The sequence below is a fragment of the Aspergillus eucalypticola genome (genome assembly GCF_003184535.1).
Source record: "Aspergillus eucalypticola CBS 122712 chromosome Unknown BO83scaffold_16, whole genome shotgun sequence".
Classification (NCBI taxonomy): domain Eukaryota; kingdom Fungi; phylum Ascomycota; class Eurotiomycetes; order Eurotiales; family Aspergillaceae; genus Aspergillus; species Aspergillus eucalypticola.
The window spans coordinates 802,293-819,999 of NW_020290290.1; the positions used below are offsets into that span (position 1 = coordinate 802,293).

General features: G+C 33.7%; 3 protein-coding genes across 3 annotated transcripts; 2 read left to right on the forward strand and 1 right to left on the reverse strand.

Annotated features, from left to right (window-relative positions):
* Positions 1-7,792: 7,792 nt before the first annotated feature.
* Positions 7,793-10,488, reverse strand: BO83DRAFT_399912 (thioesterase domain-containing protein; the record flags this gene model as incomplete). The annotated part of the gene is made up of 9 exons (XM_025533362.1): positions 7,793-7,876; positions 7,924-8,108; positions 8,139-8,251; positions 8,307-8,376; positions 8,442-8,498; positions 8,520-8,799; positions 9,041-9,110; positions 9,947-10,067; positions 10,329-10,488. 9 exons carry the CDS (start codon positions 10,486-10,488, stop codon positions 7,793-7,795), a joined length of 1,140 nt encoding a protein of 379 aa, XP_025387128.1.
* A 1,166-nt stretch (positions 10,489-11,654) lies between these two features.
* BO83DRAFT_315242 (uncharacterized protein) lies at positions 11,655-12,098 on the forward strand (the record flags this gene model as incomplete). The annotated part of the gene is made up of 1 exon (XM_025527612.1): positions 11,655-12,098. A coding segment is annotated over one exon (444 nt), but the record flags the coding sequence as incomplete, so codon positions are not given.
* Positions 12,099-15,514: 3,416 nt separating this feature from the next.
* BO83DRAFT_315179 (uncharacterized protein) lies at positions 15,515-15,709 on the forward strand (the record flags this gene model as incomplete). The annotated part of the gene is made up of 1 exon (XM_025527607.1): positions 15,515-15,709. A coding segment is annotated over one exon (195 nt), but the record flags the coding sequence as incomplete, so codon positions are not given.
* Between the last annotated feature and the right edge of the window lie 1,998 nt (positions 15,710-17,707).

Sequence of the window (17,707 nt, forward strand, 5' to 3'; positions counted from 1 at the left end):
TATATCCATTTTTTATTTTCTTACAGTATATAATACAGAAATTATATTATAATAAAATTTATATTTATTTTACTTGTCTTCTAGTTAACTTCTTGGTTATTATAAAATAGGTCAGATTTTTATAATTTATTTTTATAATAATAATATATTTTACTTCTTCAAGGTAGACTCTCCATTATTTAAATATTATTATTATAGCTAGTAATTTTTTATTATAAATATTATAATTAAGTTCCACCTGAACTAACTTTCTTAAATAAAATATAATTAATTTAGGTTTTTTGTTATCTCCTAGCTATATTATATATATACTAATAGTATAGTCTGATATATTAGTCTTAATAGTGGTTTCTTTTTCTGGATTATACTGTACTAGTACTGGTAATATAGTAAGTCAGTATTTAATACTTTTAAATATATATTATTATAATTTCTTTTATTTATATTCTTTTATTTTCTTCATAAGCTTGAACAATGGTATCATATAAATAGTATATTTATTTATAAATTATTAATAATAATTAATTAATTTAATGAACTGTTGTAGTTTCTTTAAACTCTTGGATTAAGATTAATCTTAAATAGCTTATATTTTAATTTACTCAGTATAGATTCTCTCCATGGATATCCAGTATTCCAGGAACTTTATTTTTTATATATAGAATTTATATTTCTTGAGCTTGTATTATAGCTTATATAAATATAATTTATATAATATAAATCTTATATATCTGATATGTTCTTCCTCAGTTTTCAAGAAAATCAGAATATTATTCAGATAAATAATTATAAATTTATTAAAATACTCTTCTAGTATCTTATTAATATATTATTAAAATAATACAGGCGCGTTAGTGAGCTTAAATAATATAATTAAATATTTATAATATTTATATTTTATTTTAAATATAGTTTTCCACTCTTCGCCTTCCGTAATATATATATAATAATATATATTAATAATATTAAGTTTAATAAACTATTTTATTTCTTGTATCTTATCTTAGATTTCTAAGATCAAGAGTAAAGGGTACCAATCCTTAATTATAATTATATTAAATAATTAATAATTTATATATAACTGTAGACTATTATTCTTTTTTAATATAAATAAAATTTCATGTCCTGTAAATAATTTTAACAGTCTGATATTATCTTTTATTAATTAATTATTAATATATTCTTATAGCGCCTGTAATTTCTTCTTAGATATTAAATAAATCTTTTTATATACTGGTGACTTTTCTTTCTTAATAGAGATAATATGGTTATATTTTCTATACTGAGATAATTTAGATTTTTCTAGCTGTTTAAATAAGTTTCTGAATTTTTTATATTATAATAGAATACATAGATTACTTTTAGTTATAATTAAAAGTTCTTATAAATTTTTTAATTTTATATTATTATTTTCAGATCTCCATTCTTTCTGAGTCCCTGTTAATTCTATATTATTATATTTAAATCTTTACTTACTCTAAGTTCTTTAATTTATATTATTAAATCTAGATTCTTACTCCTGAATCCTAGTTCTTATATAATTATTTTTATATTCTTATATCTATGACTCATTCCTCGCATTGGTACTGTCAGTATTATATCTATAATATTCTTCAGTTATTACCAGTATTTATTCTAGTAGTTTCTTGAGCTAATCTTATTATACTGGCTTAATTACTATTATTATTTATATAATAATACTTAGAATATTACTTTCTTTTAAATTTTCTCTAATACCTGGTATATTAAGTTTTTATAATATTTTTAATCTTTTTATAAATTATTTAGTCCTCGCTTCAGTCTCCTACTAACTAGTAAATTATATAAATCCAGATCTTATATTTAGTTCTTACTAGTATTATCTTGAATAATTATAATTAATAAATTAAAAATTTTTAGTTTTTTAATTAATCTGTAAATTATAATTCCTGAGCTATAGAATCTCTAATATAATATTATATTATTCTAATAGTATCATGTTGAAATTTATATATTCGAAGTAGTCTATTACTGTTATAAATATAATTTCTGATTTAATTATTAATATAAGAGTTCTCAGATTCTTTTTATTAAATCTGGTAATTACTTCTGATTTTATTTTTTATTTTCTGAGTATCCCGAGTTGCTGCATGAATTATAGATTTATAAAGTTTTTAATTATATTAGAGTTAATTAGTACTTGAACTAGTTATTCTAGTATAATTATTTAAATCTTCAGATATTTTCCTGATTTAATAGCTGCTAATTACTGTTCTAGCTAATTTAATTCTAGTTAACTTAAATATTTCTACGGGAATTTCAAGTTTTCCATTTTTGCTGTGTAATGTGTTATACACTGATTATTAAAGTAGGTTATCCAGTATATTATCTTATAATACAGATATTATCTATACTCTATATATAAATATCTAAAATTAATATATAAATAATAATTCTTCCTAGCTTCTACTACTTCTGGTATTTTTAGTTAATATGTCGCGATGTACTTCTGGTCATAATGTATAGAATATATATCTGTATAGTATATAATCTAAGAGAATTTATTATATTTTTAATATCTCTTATTTTCTTTGAAATATATATATATATAGTTTTTATAATTATATCTCAGATTTATCCCAGCTACCTGTACCTTGCGGCTGATTTTGAATAAATAGTAGTAATAATCTGTATTATCTTGTTTATATATTAGATAAAATTTTAGATGACAGAAATATTTCTATAGATATTATTTTTAATTCTTATTTTATATTTCCTAATATCTCAGATTCTAATATAAGCAGTATTATATAATTTCTTTAAATTCTGAATAAAATTATACTGGATTTTTCTTAAACTTTTTTATAATATAATTTAATTAATAAGAGATATTATTTTTATTATTTTTCCAGTTTTTCTTATTTTTATTCTATTATATGGAGTATAATTTATTAATATTTAATAAAGATTTTTCTAGAATATCAGGTATCTTACTAAGTTTCTTTTTACTAGATTTAAAATTATTTAACTGAGTACTGTACTCTTTATTTAAAGAATTAAACTTATTTTAAATTATATTAAGATATTTGTTCTTTAAAGCTGGTTTATTATCATTATTAATTTCTGTAGACTAATTAAATGGTTCAGATAATTAGTAGATTTCTTATAATTCTATTAATATTATTAACTTATCTGTATCGGTCTGTTATTTTAACCGGTTCTGGTATATTCTGTTTACTGGTATTAATAATTATTTTTATTATATAGCATGTAGCTCTTTGCTATCTTATATTTATATTATAGATTTAATCCAGACTTCTACTAATCTGATATTTATATTATAGACTTTTCTAATTTTTTTATTTAATTCTGTTTAGTCTTTTCTTGTAGCTCTTAGCTATTTCTAAGACTGTTAATATTTCTGCTTATAATTCTTTAACTAGTAACTTATTTTATTATAATTAAAATATAAATAATTCTTTTTATACTTTTTGAGCTTCTCCTTGGAGACTCTATTTTATTAAATTTGATACTATATTATATCCAGCTCTATTAATTTCAGTTTATAGAGATTCTTATATTCTAGATTTTTAAACTATATTAGTTATCTGTTATTAGCTTAATAATCCTGTTAGTTATTTTATTAAGATATAGACTTATTGGTCTATTAGTTTTTCTTTTATTCTATATTATACTTATATAATTTATTATTAATCTTGACCGCTGCTGTGATTATTTACTGTAATATATCTAGTTATTCTTGTTAAATAAATTTTTTCTAGATCTCCATTTTGAGTTTTTTTTTAAATTATATAATATAAATGTCTTCGTCCCAGTCTAAATAACTGATAACTTGTAAAAACTCAGAGATATATTTAAATACTGATTCTATTTATTTAAGTTACTATAACTTTTATTCAGTATTTTATAATATATTAATATTACTGAATATTTATTTAAGATATTTTTTAAATCTAATATAGCTAATAAAGATTTTTTTAATATTATTATTCTGATTCTCTGCTGGTTTTTTTTAGTAGTCGCGGATGAACGGCTTGAACTAATTAAATACTATTCTGATTAGGTAAATAGATATAAAGAAAATCTTATTAATCTTATTTTTAAATTTTTTTTTATTTATATTAAGATATAAATTTAACTGGGTCAAGAAAGCCCTAAGCTTTAATTAATTATTATTAAATAATTCTAGTAATCTGATTTTAACAGACTTGACTATTAATTAATCTTTAAGTAACTGGTTCCGTTACTTTAAAATAGTAATATTTTTTTATAACTAATTAACTATATCTATTAATTCTTGTATTATTAAATCTTGTTATTATCTTTTTTCTTGGGCACTAGAGCCCTGCTGTAGAGTATATAATAAACTTAAAATAATTAATATAATAAATAGTTATAACTAGTAAATACTTGTACTGACTAGTATTTAATATATTAAATTCTAGAATTATTTTCCTGTTCCTGTTAGCTTAGCTTCACTGATATACATACTGTCAAACTGGATCGCGGAGATATCAGGCTGATAACTATCTAAAAGTAACTGATCTTAGATATAAAAAGAGAAGTAAAGCCAGATAATACCACACAGTTATTTATAAATAAATATAGATAAGTATTCTATCACTAAGCTTCCCAATGTATAATTACTTAAAGACAGTGTTATTAAGCATAAAGAACAGAACTAACTAAGTATATAAAAGAGTATTCTTATATTCTATTCTCTGTATACTATATTGTATACTATTCTAGGTAGATCGATGGTTAATCTAATTGTAATCCAGGGTCCCAGTATACCTTAAGTATACTCTTAATGGTAGGCTTGATGGTAGATGGTCACGTGATGCGTGGCCGTTTCGGGTGTTGTATTGGCAATTCGCAATTGTACTAAATAACAACTTGGCTTTGCCTGAGCGCTGCCCTTATCGGCGCTTTCTGCCTGGCGAGTCCGCCTTACTAGTAGATTAACTAGCAGGGGTCCGTAACAATATCTTACTAGTAGCTTTAATTTACAGGACACTGGTTTAAAATATTTTATAAAATTAATATAATAAACCTGCTCTGATCTTATCTTATAATAGAAGCTGATCAAACTAAATAAATTAATAATATTAATAATTTAATAAAATTCTGTATTTTGTAAACCACATTCTGTTCAGTATAATATTATACTGACTGAGATCAAGGATTAGAAAGAGTATATTATTAAATTATAATATATTAATAATAAAATTAAAATAAATAATATATATTAAAGATATAATAGTTTTTCTATTAAATCCTATTATAATATATTTAGTTATTAAAAAGATTATTTTACTTTAAAATTAGTATACTAACTTAATTATAAAATTAATATTTATATATATGAATATATTTACTCCAGTATCTATTAAAATATAGATAGATACTGTTAATTTATTCTTTAATATTAAAATATTTATTATAAAACTTTTATTTTTTTAATCTAATAGAATCTATAAGTCTAGTATACTTAAGTAAATTTTTATTTTATCTAGAAAAAAAACTTTTTTTAAATATTTTTTTTATTTATTTATTTTTTTTATAATTTTTAATTATTTAATCTAGATTATCTTCTTTTTTAGATAATCTTTAGTTAAATAATTTTATTTTTAATAAATAAAATATTATTTTTTAATTATTATATAAATACAGTCCTTGGGCTCCAGGCTTAAGATATAACTAGTAATTTAAAAGATTTAGATATTAATAAAAATAAAAATAATAGAAATAATAATATTTAAAATAATTAATAAAATATAATAAAATAATAAATAAAATTTTTTAAATTATTTTATTATGTGATTAATAAGATCTGAAGTACCAGTATAAAACTTAATAAATTAATTAAAATTTATTTTATTATTTATAAATTAGATTATAGTTATCTTTCTTAGCTTTAAAGATAATTATTAATATAAGTTATTTTTTTAGTAAATTTTGATAATACCAGCTTCCACAGCTAGATACTAAAATATAAAAATAAAATTATAAAATTTTTTTAAGTATTATTTTTAATTCTTAATATTAATATTAAATATTATAAATTTTATTTAGGTCAGTAAAGATTGTCTTTAAATATTCTAATATATTAATAATATTTTTATAAGAATTAGTTATTTTAAAATAAAATTAGAATATTATATATTTTCAAGTATTTTCTTTACAGTAATTATTTATATACACGTGTTAAATAATTAGTATAATTAAATAATCTATATTAACTTTTAATTTTTATTATATTATAAATAACTAGTCTTTAAAAGTCAGAGTCTTTTTATTATTAAATACTAAAAAATTAAAAATTTTTAAAAATTTCTTAGATTTAAAGATCTCAGCTCTCTGGTTATTATAGATTATATAATATATTATTATTACTATCTATATACTATATTTCTGGAAAATATTATTATATTTTTTAACTAGTTTATTCTGTTTCTGGATAAATATATTATACTTATCAGTTATAGTATTCAGTTCTAATTCTATTTTATTTATAAGATTAAGAATTAGATTAAAAGTTTTTTTTAAATTTTTCTTATATATTTTATTAAATTTTTTTTAGATAATCTTTCTATAGTTATCAGTTTCTTTATTAAGTAGAATAGTCAGGTATTATCTCAGATTTTTTTTATATAAAGTAGAGCCAGCCTGGCTTTCTTTAATTATTATAATTTAAAAAAATTATTAATTAATAATTTTTTTAAAAGATTTAGTTTAGGCTGTTCCATCTTAGCTATTTTAATATTACTAAATATATATTAGATAGATACTAGCAACTTTGCTAGATAACTAGCTGCTTGTAGTATTTTTAAAAAAAAGAATAAATAACTGTAATATTTAATATTATATAAGAGCTAATTAAATAATCTTATTCAGAGTATCTAAACTAGAATATTGAATATAAGAGGGGAAAGAAAAGGAATATAGAGAAACATATATAAATAATAAAGATAAGCAAGCAAGGCGAAGCAAACAGAACAAACAAAGTAAGTGAAAACTACATCACATGCCTCAGTCATGTTACTCGCCATCACAGGCTTTTTATTGGTATCTGATGTTATAGCACTTCATACAGCGCTTGAAATCCAGCCCTCTGAATCAGTGCGCAGATACTATTTGTATTTTTTGAGAGATGTCTACCCGATAACGCAAATATTTTAGTCCTGGTTCCGTGACGACTGCTAAAGTTTTATGATTGGCCCGGATATTTTATTGTTGGAATGTATTCAGAACCCTAAGGCTTACTATTAATACTACCACCCCCGGAAACCTTCTTAACTGGAGATATGGGTTGTCGGAATACCTTCTACATCCTGGTGTGATTACCGTGGATGTGCTGAGCAAGTAACTAGGCTTAAAAGAATATGGTCTAATAAGTGTATGGATATGGATGTTAGAGCAAAAGCGCTCATTGCTTCTGATTAGATCCTTCTGCGCACTCTCAGACAGTGCATGTGCCTCGATGACTGTGAAGGGTGTGATGTTAATACATTTACTGGAGACGTTATCTAAGCCAAGTACTTTAACCTTATCTATTATAGTGATATATGGTCCAGCGGCCCAGTCAGTCTAAGGATTTTGGGAATGCAATTTGTCTTTTTCTGGAATATCAATGGGGCCGTATCACCAAGGGATTATTGGACATTAAAAGATGGCATGTCTTATATTGATGCAGCTTACCCATTCTGCCCCCAATTTGCAGCTGCCGATTGCACATGCTGGGGATCCCCACGCAAGCATTTCGGAGACAGGGATGCTGATGCAATGTCGATCATTCGAGATTTGGCTGTTGTGATTGAGTTAACATAGTCAACATTGCGCAAGCTTCCCGGAATTTAGTCGTTATTCGGTGACACTGCGGCATTACCAGCAACGTCATGACAAATACAAAGGGAGTCAGACATGTTGGTCATCAAAAATGGTAAAATGGTTGCCTGGGATTCCCATACAGGCTTGGATGAAGCTTGTATCGTATTCCTCCCATCCCAGGTACGCCCAGTTTCGGATGAGATCGAGGTAGCGGGGCTTCGCACCGGGGTTAAAATGCACCGAATCGGCGGCGCGTATGAATATTTTAAGAGGCAGTCCTGACGCAAACTATGGCGGCCACCAGTCACGCTGCATCTTGTGAGCGTACAAAGTGCATTGCTGCGCTTGCACCCGCCGGGCATCGGACATACGGGCCGGTAGCTGGAAGCTGGCAGCTACCTCAGCGATCATGCGGTGGATACTGACTCGTGATCCTGGGGGTTGGGAAGGCACTGTTGATCATGACAACACCCTACACCGTGTACTGGGAAAGCCTCATTAATCGAGATGCAAGTTCTAAGGCAACGCAGCCCCCAAGAGACCATCCTGCGTTCAGAAGCACACTATTGTTAGTGCCCGAGCTTCCGCTTTGGCGCTAAGAACAATCTTACCTCCCAGGATGACGGCCCCAGATCCGATGGCTGACCGAAGTAAATGTGAATAGTCAACTCCCATCTAACGAATACCACGGTCCCATTTGCCTCCTTGATCGAAGTGGGAAATGTTGATGCCGTAAAACGGCCGAAGTAACTCTCCCAAGCAGAAATACGGAAACACAGTGTCGCCTGCATCGTGGAAAAGGATCAATGGCGTGGACAATTCGTCCATTCCCAGTCCTGACTGGATTTTGCACGGGTTCTCTTCCATGTCGATCGACAACCTAGATAATCTGCTGGCTCGTGGCAATATTGCGGTAGCAAAGCCTGACCTTCTTATCCACCCCTCATATTCAGGGCATCCATGCACATACTAGCTCTACGTGTCAGCATCAGCGTCGGGATAACTAACTCCGAAACTGGTTGCTTTATCGCACCCATTGTCTGTTGAGATCGAGATGGCGATCTTGCAGAAGCAGCGAGACCCAGGGATCGGCAAGCTGAGAAAAGATCGGCAAGCTGAGAAAAGATCGGCAAGCTGAGAAAAGATCGGCGACCCGCTTCCTCAGGCCGATTTGTCAAGCCCATTTGTCGAGCCCCTTTGTTCATCTCACGGGCCCGGAGTCCAGGCGCCATTCAAGGTTGGAAATCCCGGCATTCATTATCTCCGTTGCTATTGGAATCCTGTGTAGATGGTTTGATCATCAACAACTATTTGCTCAACTCTCTTTTCACAAAGGGTATCACATGGTGAAGATACTGGATTGTTCGGGCTCTGCTAAATCTCATTTGCCGATAACGCAGACAAGATCGGAACAGATCGGAGCCGTAGGAAGACAAAACTATCAGGCGGACTGTTTTTGGACACCACGAGTCTTTAAACATGCTCAACAATTTCCTATCTATATTTAGCTCGGTATATATATATATAATATAAGGCAACCTAATCTATTATTCTCTTCTAAAGAGCTCTCCGCAATAAGACTACTATTCCCGTGGGCTACTAAGGCCACCACCAATGCCGCTTCTCCCTTTCCGCTCGTTAAAGTCTTCCAAAGATTCCTAAGAAACCCCTCGCAGTATGTACCCAGAACTACTACCCCTATCAGAACTGCTACGTCCCGCTCCACTAAACCTATCTCTAGAGGCACCAGCGAGGGTACCACTTAGACGGTAGCCTGAGTGAGATAACATTCTAGTGATAAATGTAACTTTTAAGACATAGTGCGGATCTCCTACTTAGGTTTAATGATTATTTATAGCCCTAAAACTATTTAGCTGTAAAATTTGTTTGACGATGTATGGGGTCCAAAAAGTGCTTGCCATGCTATATTGAGAAAACAGAATTTTCGCACATGCCTAAGGCATCCACAGGCCTCTGGACCCCTGAAGGGAAAATAATGTGTAACAGTACGGATATGCACATCTCGCTCGACTTGATCCATATTGTCACACGTTCTCAACGTAGATTCACAGGTGACGTTTCAGGGCGAAATATCTGGAAGGTGATTCATGCTGACCGGGGTTTGCTAGCCCGAAAGAGCAGCACCACTCCCACAATATGGGTCTCAACCTCCTCAAACTCATTCTCCAGTGCCTTGAAAAAAACCTCTGGGCTATCATTCGTGTTCCCAAAAATGCCTTTCCGGTTGTAGAGGCGCATCGTCAGACGCCCGAGCAGGTTGTGCTGTGCTTTATAGCCCAGGATAGTAGCACCAAATAGAGTCCCTTCTGGAATCAAGTGGCGTTTCAGGTGCGAAAACACAGTCGCCTTGTGATCTGTTGGCGGAGGTAGGCAATGCAGCAGGTACATCATTGATATAGAGTCAAACTTGGATGGTGCGCCGAGGCTTCCTTCCCCGGCTGGGACAGTGAACGGCTCAAGAACACTAGCTTGCACACATTCGGTCTTGCTCGGACAGTCGATACGCTCGGCAGCCTTTTGCAGGCACGAAGGGTTCATGTCAACAAGGGCCAAGTGCTGAGGCCACTCTTGGTTTTTCTGCCGCATCTGCTCGCGATGTTTTACAGGGAAGAGCCCAGTACCGACACCAATGTCCATATGGCGGGGTCCAGCGTTTGCCGCAAAGAAGGCTTCAAGGACTGGAAAGGGACATCGCCACACATAATTGTCATTGAACCAGTGAACAATAATATCATAGAGAGTGAGCGTAAGGCCCGAGTATATTTCCCAGCCGCCCGGCATAGTGGTTTTTCCTTCTAGGCCTCTGGCTCGTTTGATAGCCTGCTCAGTGTGCGGTCGTCAATCTGGGATAATTCTTTGGCTTCAGTGTCCAGAGCAGTCCCTAATGTATGTAACCTCAGTGAAGAAGAAAAGAAAGAGAGCAATGAGAAATGAAAGAAGAAGGGGAATGCTCGAACAAGCCGCTGATGTGATGAAAAATCGTCGCGCCGTCGATCCTGAAGTTTAGGGGCTTTCGGATGGGATATGGATTCGCCAAACAACTCCCCGGCCGTCTCCACTCCAAGGGAAAAACGCAGTTGATGCCATCCTCAGCACTGGTCACAGTGCACTATTGACTGAATTGCTTATAGTTGCGTGTGTCCTATATATTGATAACTGCAGATGTTACCGCAAGGGAAAAACTCAGGAAATTATTTTGCTTTGGTGAGGAGCAAATTACCAAGTAGGTCAGGGCTATTACAATTTCCCATAAGAGTTGCATAAATACATTGTATCGTCCCTATGTGTATATATCGTTGAGAAATGGGCCAAGTAATGGGCCACATAACGCATTACAGATCTTGCGTTGACCGCGCCAAGACGGGCACCAACCTGTCTAAATGGCTTCGTTCACGAGGCACGGTTCCGCCTGCCTTATTCGCCTTCCGATTCACCGCCGTACGTTGGGCGTCTACGTGATCAGAGGTTGCAGATCGGCTATGTCGGTTTTTAGCGTCGCGTGGAATGAAAACTACTTACTAAGCAGTTTGGTCACATGATTTTCACGCCACCTCTTACCACACGAATTCAAAATTTCATTCCATGTCACCTCTTTCATTCCTTTTACACACCACCACCACCACCAATCACCACCCCCCAAAAACATCCACAACCATGGCGCAAGTACTTGAGGATGGGAGTTGTTAGTACTTATTCAGTGCTTATGTACTGCGTGCCCCTGGGCCGCCCGACAGAACCTACTGTGACGTAGTTAGAGGAAATTACTAAGCTTTTTGTTTTTGGGTCAACTTATCTTTTCAGTTAGATTACCAGCCCAATCCCTGGAAGCCTTTCTGAATAGCGTGATCACACTAGCTAAGAAAACCCGAGAGCAACCTTCGGCACAGGAGATCCTGGGGAAACTAAACAGCTTACAGCTGATTGCAGAGAACATCACCCTCATTAAAAATACTGTCAATAATATACTCGCGTCGCCCGCTCCCATGCCACTCAATGCAGCCACCCGAATCGCTTCCTGGGCAGATGTAGTCCGCTCGGGCACGCCCTCGTACCCGTCCACGCCGAATAGCAGAGCCTCCACAACCGCAAGTATCAAGAATAGGAAAACCATAATAAAACTTGATATAAACTCCACGGCTATTCTCCGCAAAATATCGCCGGAGGACCTCCGCAAACAAATAAATAATATCTTAAAATCACGGATAAACCTGCTTGGGAAAGCACCACACATCATAACAGCAAAGTAGCTGAAAAGCAGCGATATAGTACTTCACACTGTAACCACGGCAGAGACAGACACACTGAAGAGTACTGAAAAAAAATAGATCAAGATTCTCAAGATAACCACACAAGTGATTAAGCCCACGTATAAAGTAATCGTCCACGGAGTACATACCGACAAGGAATCAATTAATACCGACAATCAAGACAGAGCTATCAAGAAGATTAAATTAGAGAATGCCGTACTCCATAAAGAAGTGAAAGTAGCCTATATCAAACAATTAACTAAGAAAAAAAAAAGAAAAACAGCCTTCTTTCCTTATCATAGAATTCATAACAAAATACCACACTAACCGGGTCATCCGAGAGGGACTGGTATTGAATATAATCTACTATAATTATGTCCTGTACAATCGGTCATGCAGGCTCGAGCAGTGCTATCATTACCATAAATATAGCTATATCAGATTCCAGTGTGACACCAAAGAGAGATGCAGATACTGCACAGAAGCACACAATACCAAGAAATATATAGTAAGAGATACTAACCCAAAACCCGTGTCCAAATGCGTGCTATGTAATAGTCAATACACTGCCTGGAGCAACGCTTGCCCGCGAAAACGGAGAGAGCAAGTAAAGATAGAGTAAGCCCAAAAAACCTGTCCTATCTTCCACAACGAATCAGATGAATCAAGACCAGCAGCTACTGGAACTACTACCGGCAGAGACATAGAGAGGCCTTCAAATCCGCTTGAGAGAAAAAATAACCTAGTAAATTTGATTAATATATTAATCCCGAGTCTGCCCGCTAGCCAATCTCATCAGTATGATCTCTGAAGGACTATCCAGCCATCAACACGCGCGGCAGAGGATGAATGGCAAGCAGCATATTATAGATAACAAACACGATCGCCCCAGAAGAGCAGCTAGAGGGGTAGAAGTCAAAGCCCAAGGACTAGTCAGGACCGCTCAGCACTGTTAGAAAGGCCTGTAAATACCACCCTGGGAAGAGAGAATACATGCAACTAAGCAGTCCCGGAAGAGAAAATATAAATATTAGAAAACTTCTTCTATTACCCCCAGCCAACAATGAGCGCACGACCAACTCTGTCAATACTGCAGTACAATGTAATGAAGTCTCGGGACAAAGTCATAGCCACATTATTACGAGACAGGAAAATCACAAGTTATGATATATTAGCTATCCAGAAGCCATGGCAGAACCCTTTTGTCTATGCAACCCATGATCCCATCTCTTAACATTTCGAAGTGGTTTATTATGACCACAGGAAGACTCACGTCTGCTTCTTTATAAATAAAAGGATCGCGAGCCATCACTGGAGCTAAAGTGGGGTGCGCATGAGGAAACTATCATCATTCACAACGTCTACAACCCCGTCCTAAGCCTCGAACCCACTAACAGCGCTATAACAACATTACAAAGAATGCTAGACCGGTGGAAAAACACAGAACAAATTATGGTCAGAGACTTCAACCTGCACTATCCCTATTAGAAAAGACTCAGGGTGCAAACACCAGACCCTGAGGCAGAAGAGGCCCTCCAAATAATAGAAGAGTATCAGCTAGGCCTCCTATATAAGCCAGGAACAGCCACATTCAGAGTAAGAAACACAGAAATAACTATAGATCTTTCACTGGCCATTCCAAGCCTACAAGACAGCTTTATCTGATGTCACCCACGGAATGATCTTGACCATGACTCTGACCACATCCCCTTGGAAACTGTACTGGCTAAACTAACCCGGAACAGAACAGTCTCGGAACGGTGGAACTGGGAATATACAGATAGAGAGAAGCTCTATATAACATTAGACTACCATATATCCACCACAACCGGGCTGAAAACGGAAGAAGACATCAACAGTGCTACTAAAGGAATAATATCAGCAATTTTAATAACTATCTAAGAGTCAATACCGAAATCACAAATAAGTCCACAGTCGATCCCGGGATGGATAAGAGAGTATAAAGAGGCTCAGCAACTTGTATAATAACTAAAATAACAGTACCAACATAAATAAATACCTGAAGCCTGGGAAGTATACCATCAAGTGAAAAACCGTAAGACAAGATTCATCAGAAAGACATTACAGGACTACTACAGAGCAAGAATCAAGAAAGTAATAAACTCCTCTGATGGCCTTTGGAAGCTGGCAAAATGGGCCTGGAACAGGAAGCCATGTACCACATCCATACTACCACTTCAACAACCAGACAGGCAGATAGAAATGGACACAGCTAGAAAACTAGAGTTATTCAGAGAAGCTTTCTTTCCACCTCCCCCGGAAGTAGACCTAGAGGATATTAAGGGCTACAGATACCGATTACTCTCAACAAAGTCATTAGATCAATAAAATAAATACCCTGGAGAAAGGCGCCTGGAAAGGACATGATTCTGAGCTATCTACTTCATCACATTACTTTTTATATAGTACAGCCTCTCCAACGCCTGTACAACACCTGCCTCAGGCTCTACTACTGTCCCTGTTATTTTTATGAATCTGTCACAGTCACTCTCCGGAAACCAGGGAAGAGCAATTACAGACAGCTAAAATTATACTACCCTGTTACACTTCTAAACACACTAGGCAAGATAATAAAGTCAATCATAATAAGATAAATCAGTTATACAATGGAAAAGTACAGCCTCCTACCACTACAACACATGGGGGAAAGGAGAGGAATCTTTATAAAATAAATAATTTATCTCCTACTGGAGAGGATATACACAATCTAGAAAATAGTATTATTTTATATTGCCAGCGCCCTCTTCCTGGACATTTCCGGTATATTTAATCATGTCTTATATAAGCGACTCCTCCACAACCTGCGCAAGAGAGGCATCAATAAAGATACTATATAATAGACCACAAGCTTCCTCAGCGAGAGAACCACTACAATACAGATAAATAAACTGGAATCAGAGAAGTACTATATTGATATAAAAATCCCGCAAGGCTCTCCGCTCTCTCTAATACTCTATCTATTTTACAATGCAGACCTTCTAGAGACAGCAGGCGGCCGAGATATCTAAACAGCAGGATAAATTAACAACATATATTTCTTTACCAGGAGCACGTCAGCGGAACAAAACTGCCAAAAGCTGGAATAAGCATACTGAAAAGCAGAGAGCTGGGCTAGAACTCACAGATCAAGATTTTCACTAGCAAAGTACCAGCTCATCCACTTTACCTAATCTAGAACAAGATTCAATGTAACAGAAACGGTGAGGATCAAGAATACAGAGGTCCAGCCTATCCATACTGCTATGTATCTAGATGTCATTCTGGATCCGGCGCTCAAATAAGATAAACAAATTAAGTATATCTAAAAGAAAGCTACCCCCCTTCTAATATCTCTAACAACACTAGCGGGGAGCACATGGGGAGCGGGTCTGATATAACCATACCAGATTTACTAAGCAGTAGTAATTCCTGCAATCCTCTACAGGTGTTCCGCATGGTATACACTCGGAACAGACAACGGCCACTGTCAAATACAACATCAGATTCTGACTCAGATCTACAGAAGGGCGATGAGAGCCATCAAAAAAATATTCAGAGCCACAGCAATAACAATAATGAATATAGAGACCTACCTGCTCCCCATGCAATAGCTACTAGAGAAACAGTTGATGGAATCTTTCCTGAGGCTCCAGACCAACAAGACCGTGGACTTAATAAGAGAAGCACGCACTGACAAGATTAAGAGACAGGGATACATAAGCCTACACTGGCACCCATGGGACTGGAGTCCACTACAGAAAATCAACAAGCTTGTTATATAGAAACTTGGGCAAATAAGTCTTGATAACCTGGAGAATATCCAACCATTTATAACAGCACCATACTGGATACCGCCAGAAATAATAATCGACGAGAATACTGAAAGGGCAATGGAACAGCACGAAGTAATAACCAGGCAAGACCAGTCTGTAATAGTGGTGTACACGGATGGAAGTGGTATAAAGGACAGAGTCAGAGCAGCAGCAGTCTGCTCCCAATACTATGAGACATGATCAGTATATATAAGAGAACTCTCCGAGGCCATGATCTACGCAGCCAAGCTATAAGGGATCTTACTAGCCATGGTTATTATCCTACACCGCTGAATACAACGCGTAGTTATTTTTACTGATAACCAGGCAGCATTACGAGCACTGCAAAACCTAGGGTGATAATCAGAACAGTATATCCTAGAAACTATTTTTATAGCTATAAAGAAAGCTCGTTAATATAAACTTACTATACTTTTCCAATGGATACCCTCATACAGGGGCATCGATGGGAATGAATAAGCTGATACAGCAATAAAAAAAGTAATAGGCTGGCGGCAGGTCTGTACTCAGCACAACAAGAGTATAGAAGTAATGACTGATGATACTGTATCCAGACCCGCACATCAGAGACTTCTCCAAACGGCCGTAAAATCAAGGATATAAGGGGTAGTAAATACCTAATAGAAACATAACTAGTAGTCCAGCCCCCACGGCAGGATGGTTTAGGAGCTGACACTAACCCCGATAGAGAAGATACTAAAGGTCCACCAGAGTCTTTATCGGGTACTTAGTACAACCATCATCCAGCTGTACACAGGGAAGATAGAACTTCGACACTACCTCTATTAATAAGAAATGCCAGACATACCAGGCACAGACTATCAATATAGCAAAGTAATCTAGATAATCTAATATATACTTCTTACCTGTCCTTTTTTCAAAAGCCTTCGCGAAGAGATATTTGGCAGAAGGATTAGAGACCCAGAAGAAGAAGAAAATATAAAGAAAATCCTAAACACGCCTAGGCTAGTAATCCGAGCAGCCAAATTTATAATACGCACTGGACTTCTTGGGCAATTCAGAGCCGTAGACAACGCGGAAATAGATCAGACAGAGCACTAAGGTCTTTAGGGTTTTAGAGATCAAGAGAGGACTTGGGAAACCTCTAGATTTAAATCTGGACAGAGCCAAATCCTCAGCTAAGGCGCATATTGAAGGCAGAAATATGTACATAGCAAATATAGTCTAGTAGGCAAATCTTTACAACAGGACAACAGTGAAATGATGTCCGACAAGTTCGAGATTAGTATCATTTGATAGCGCTAGAAATAAAAAATACAGTAATATAACTCTCGGTCTTTTAATCAATTATTCTGTTAAGTTATAAGCATTTGAAGATGACAGTATTTATTTCTGAATATAGTTAGTACATGTAACAGAAATTTAATCAGGTTAATATATATAATAAAAATTTAAATCAGGTTAGTGCTCTTTTTCAGGAATATTAAGTCCAATTAAGTCTATTAAGCATTATAATAATAAATATTATAATAATAAGTATTACTCTATTAAGTATTATTCTAATAAATATTATAATAAAAAGTGTTATCTTAATTAGTATTTTATAAAATAATATATTAATATCTTTAATATAGATCCTCAGAGTCCTATCTATTCTATATACTAGAAAACTTAAATTATATATATTTATTACTTAATATTATTTATTATATCTAAGTTATATATGTTCAAGAAGTTTTATTTATTATAAAAATATTAATATATAGTAGTCTGTGCACTCGCCTACAGTCAGTTATAAGAAAAGAGAGGTTACGT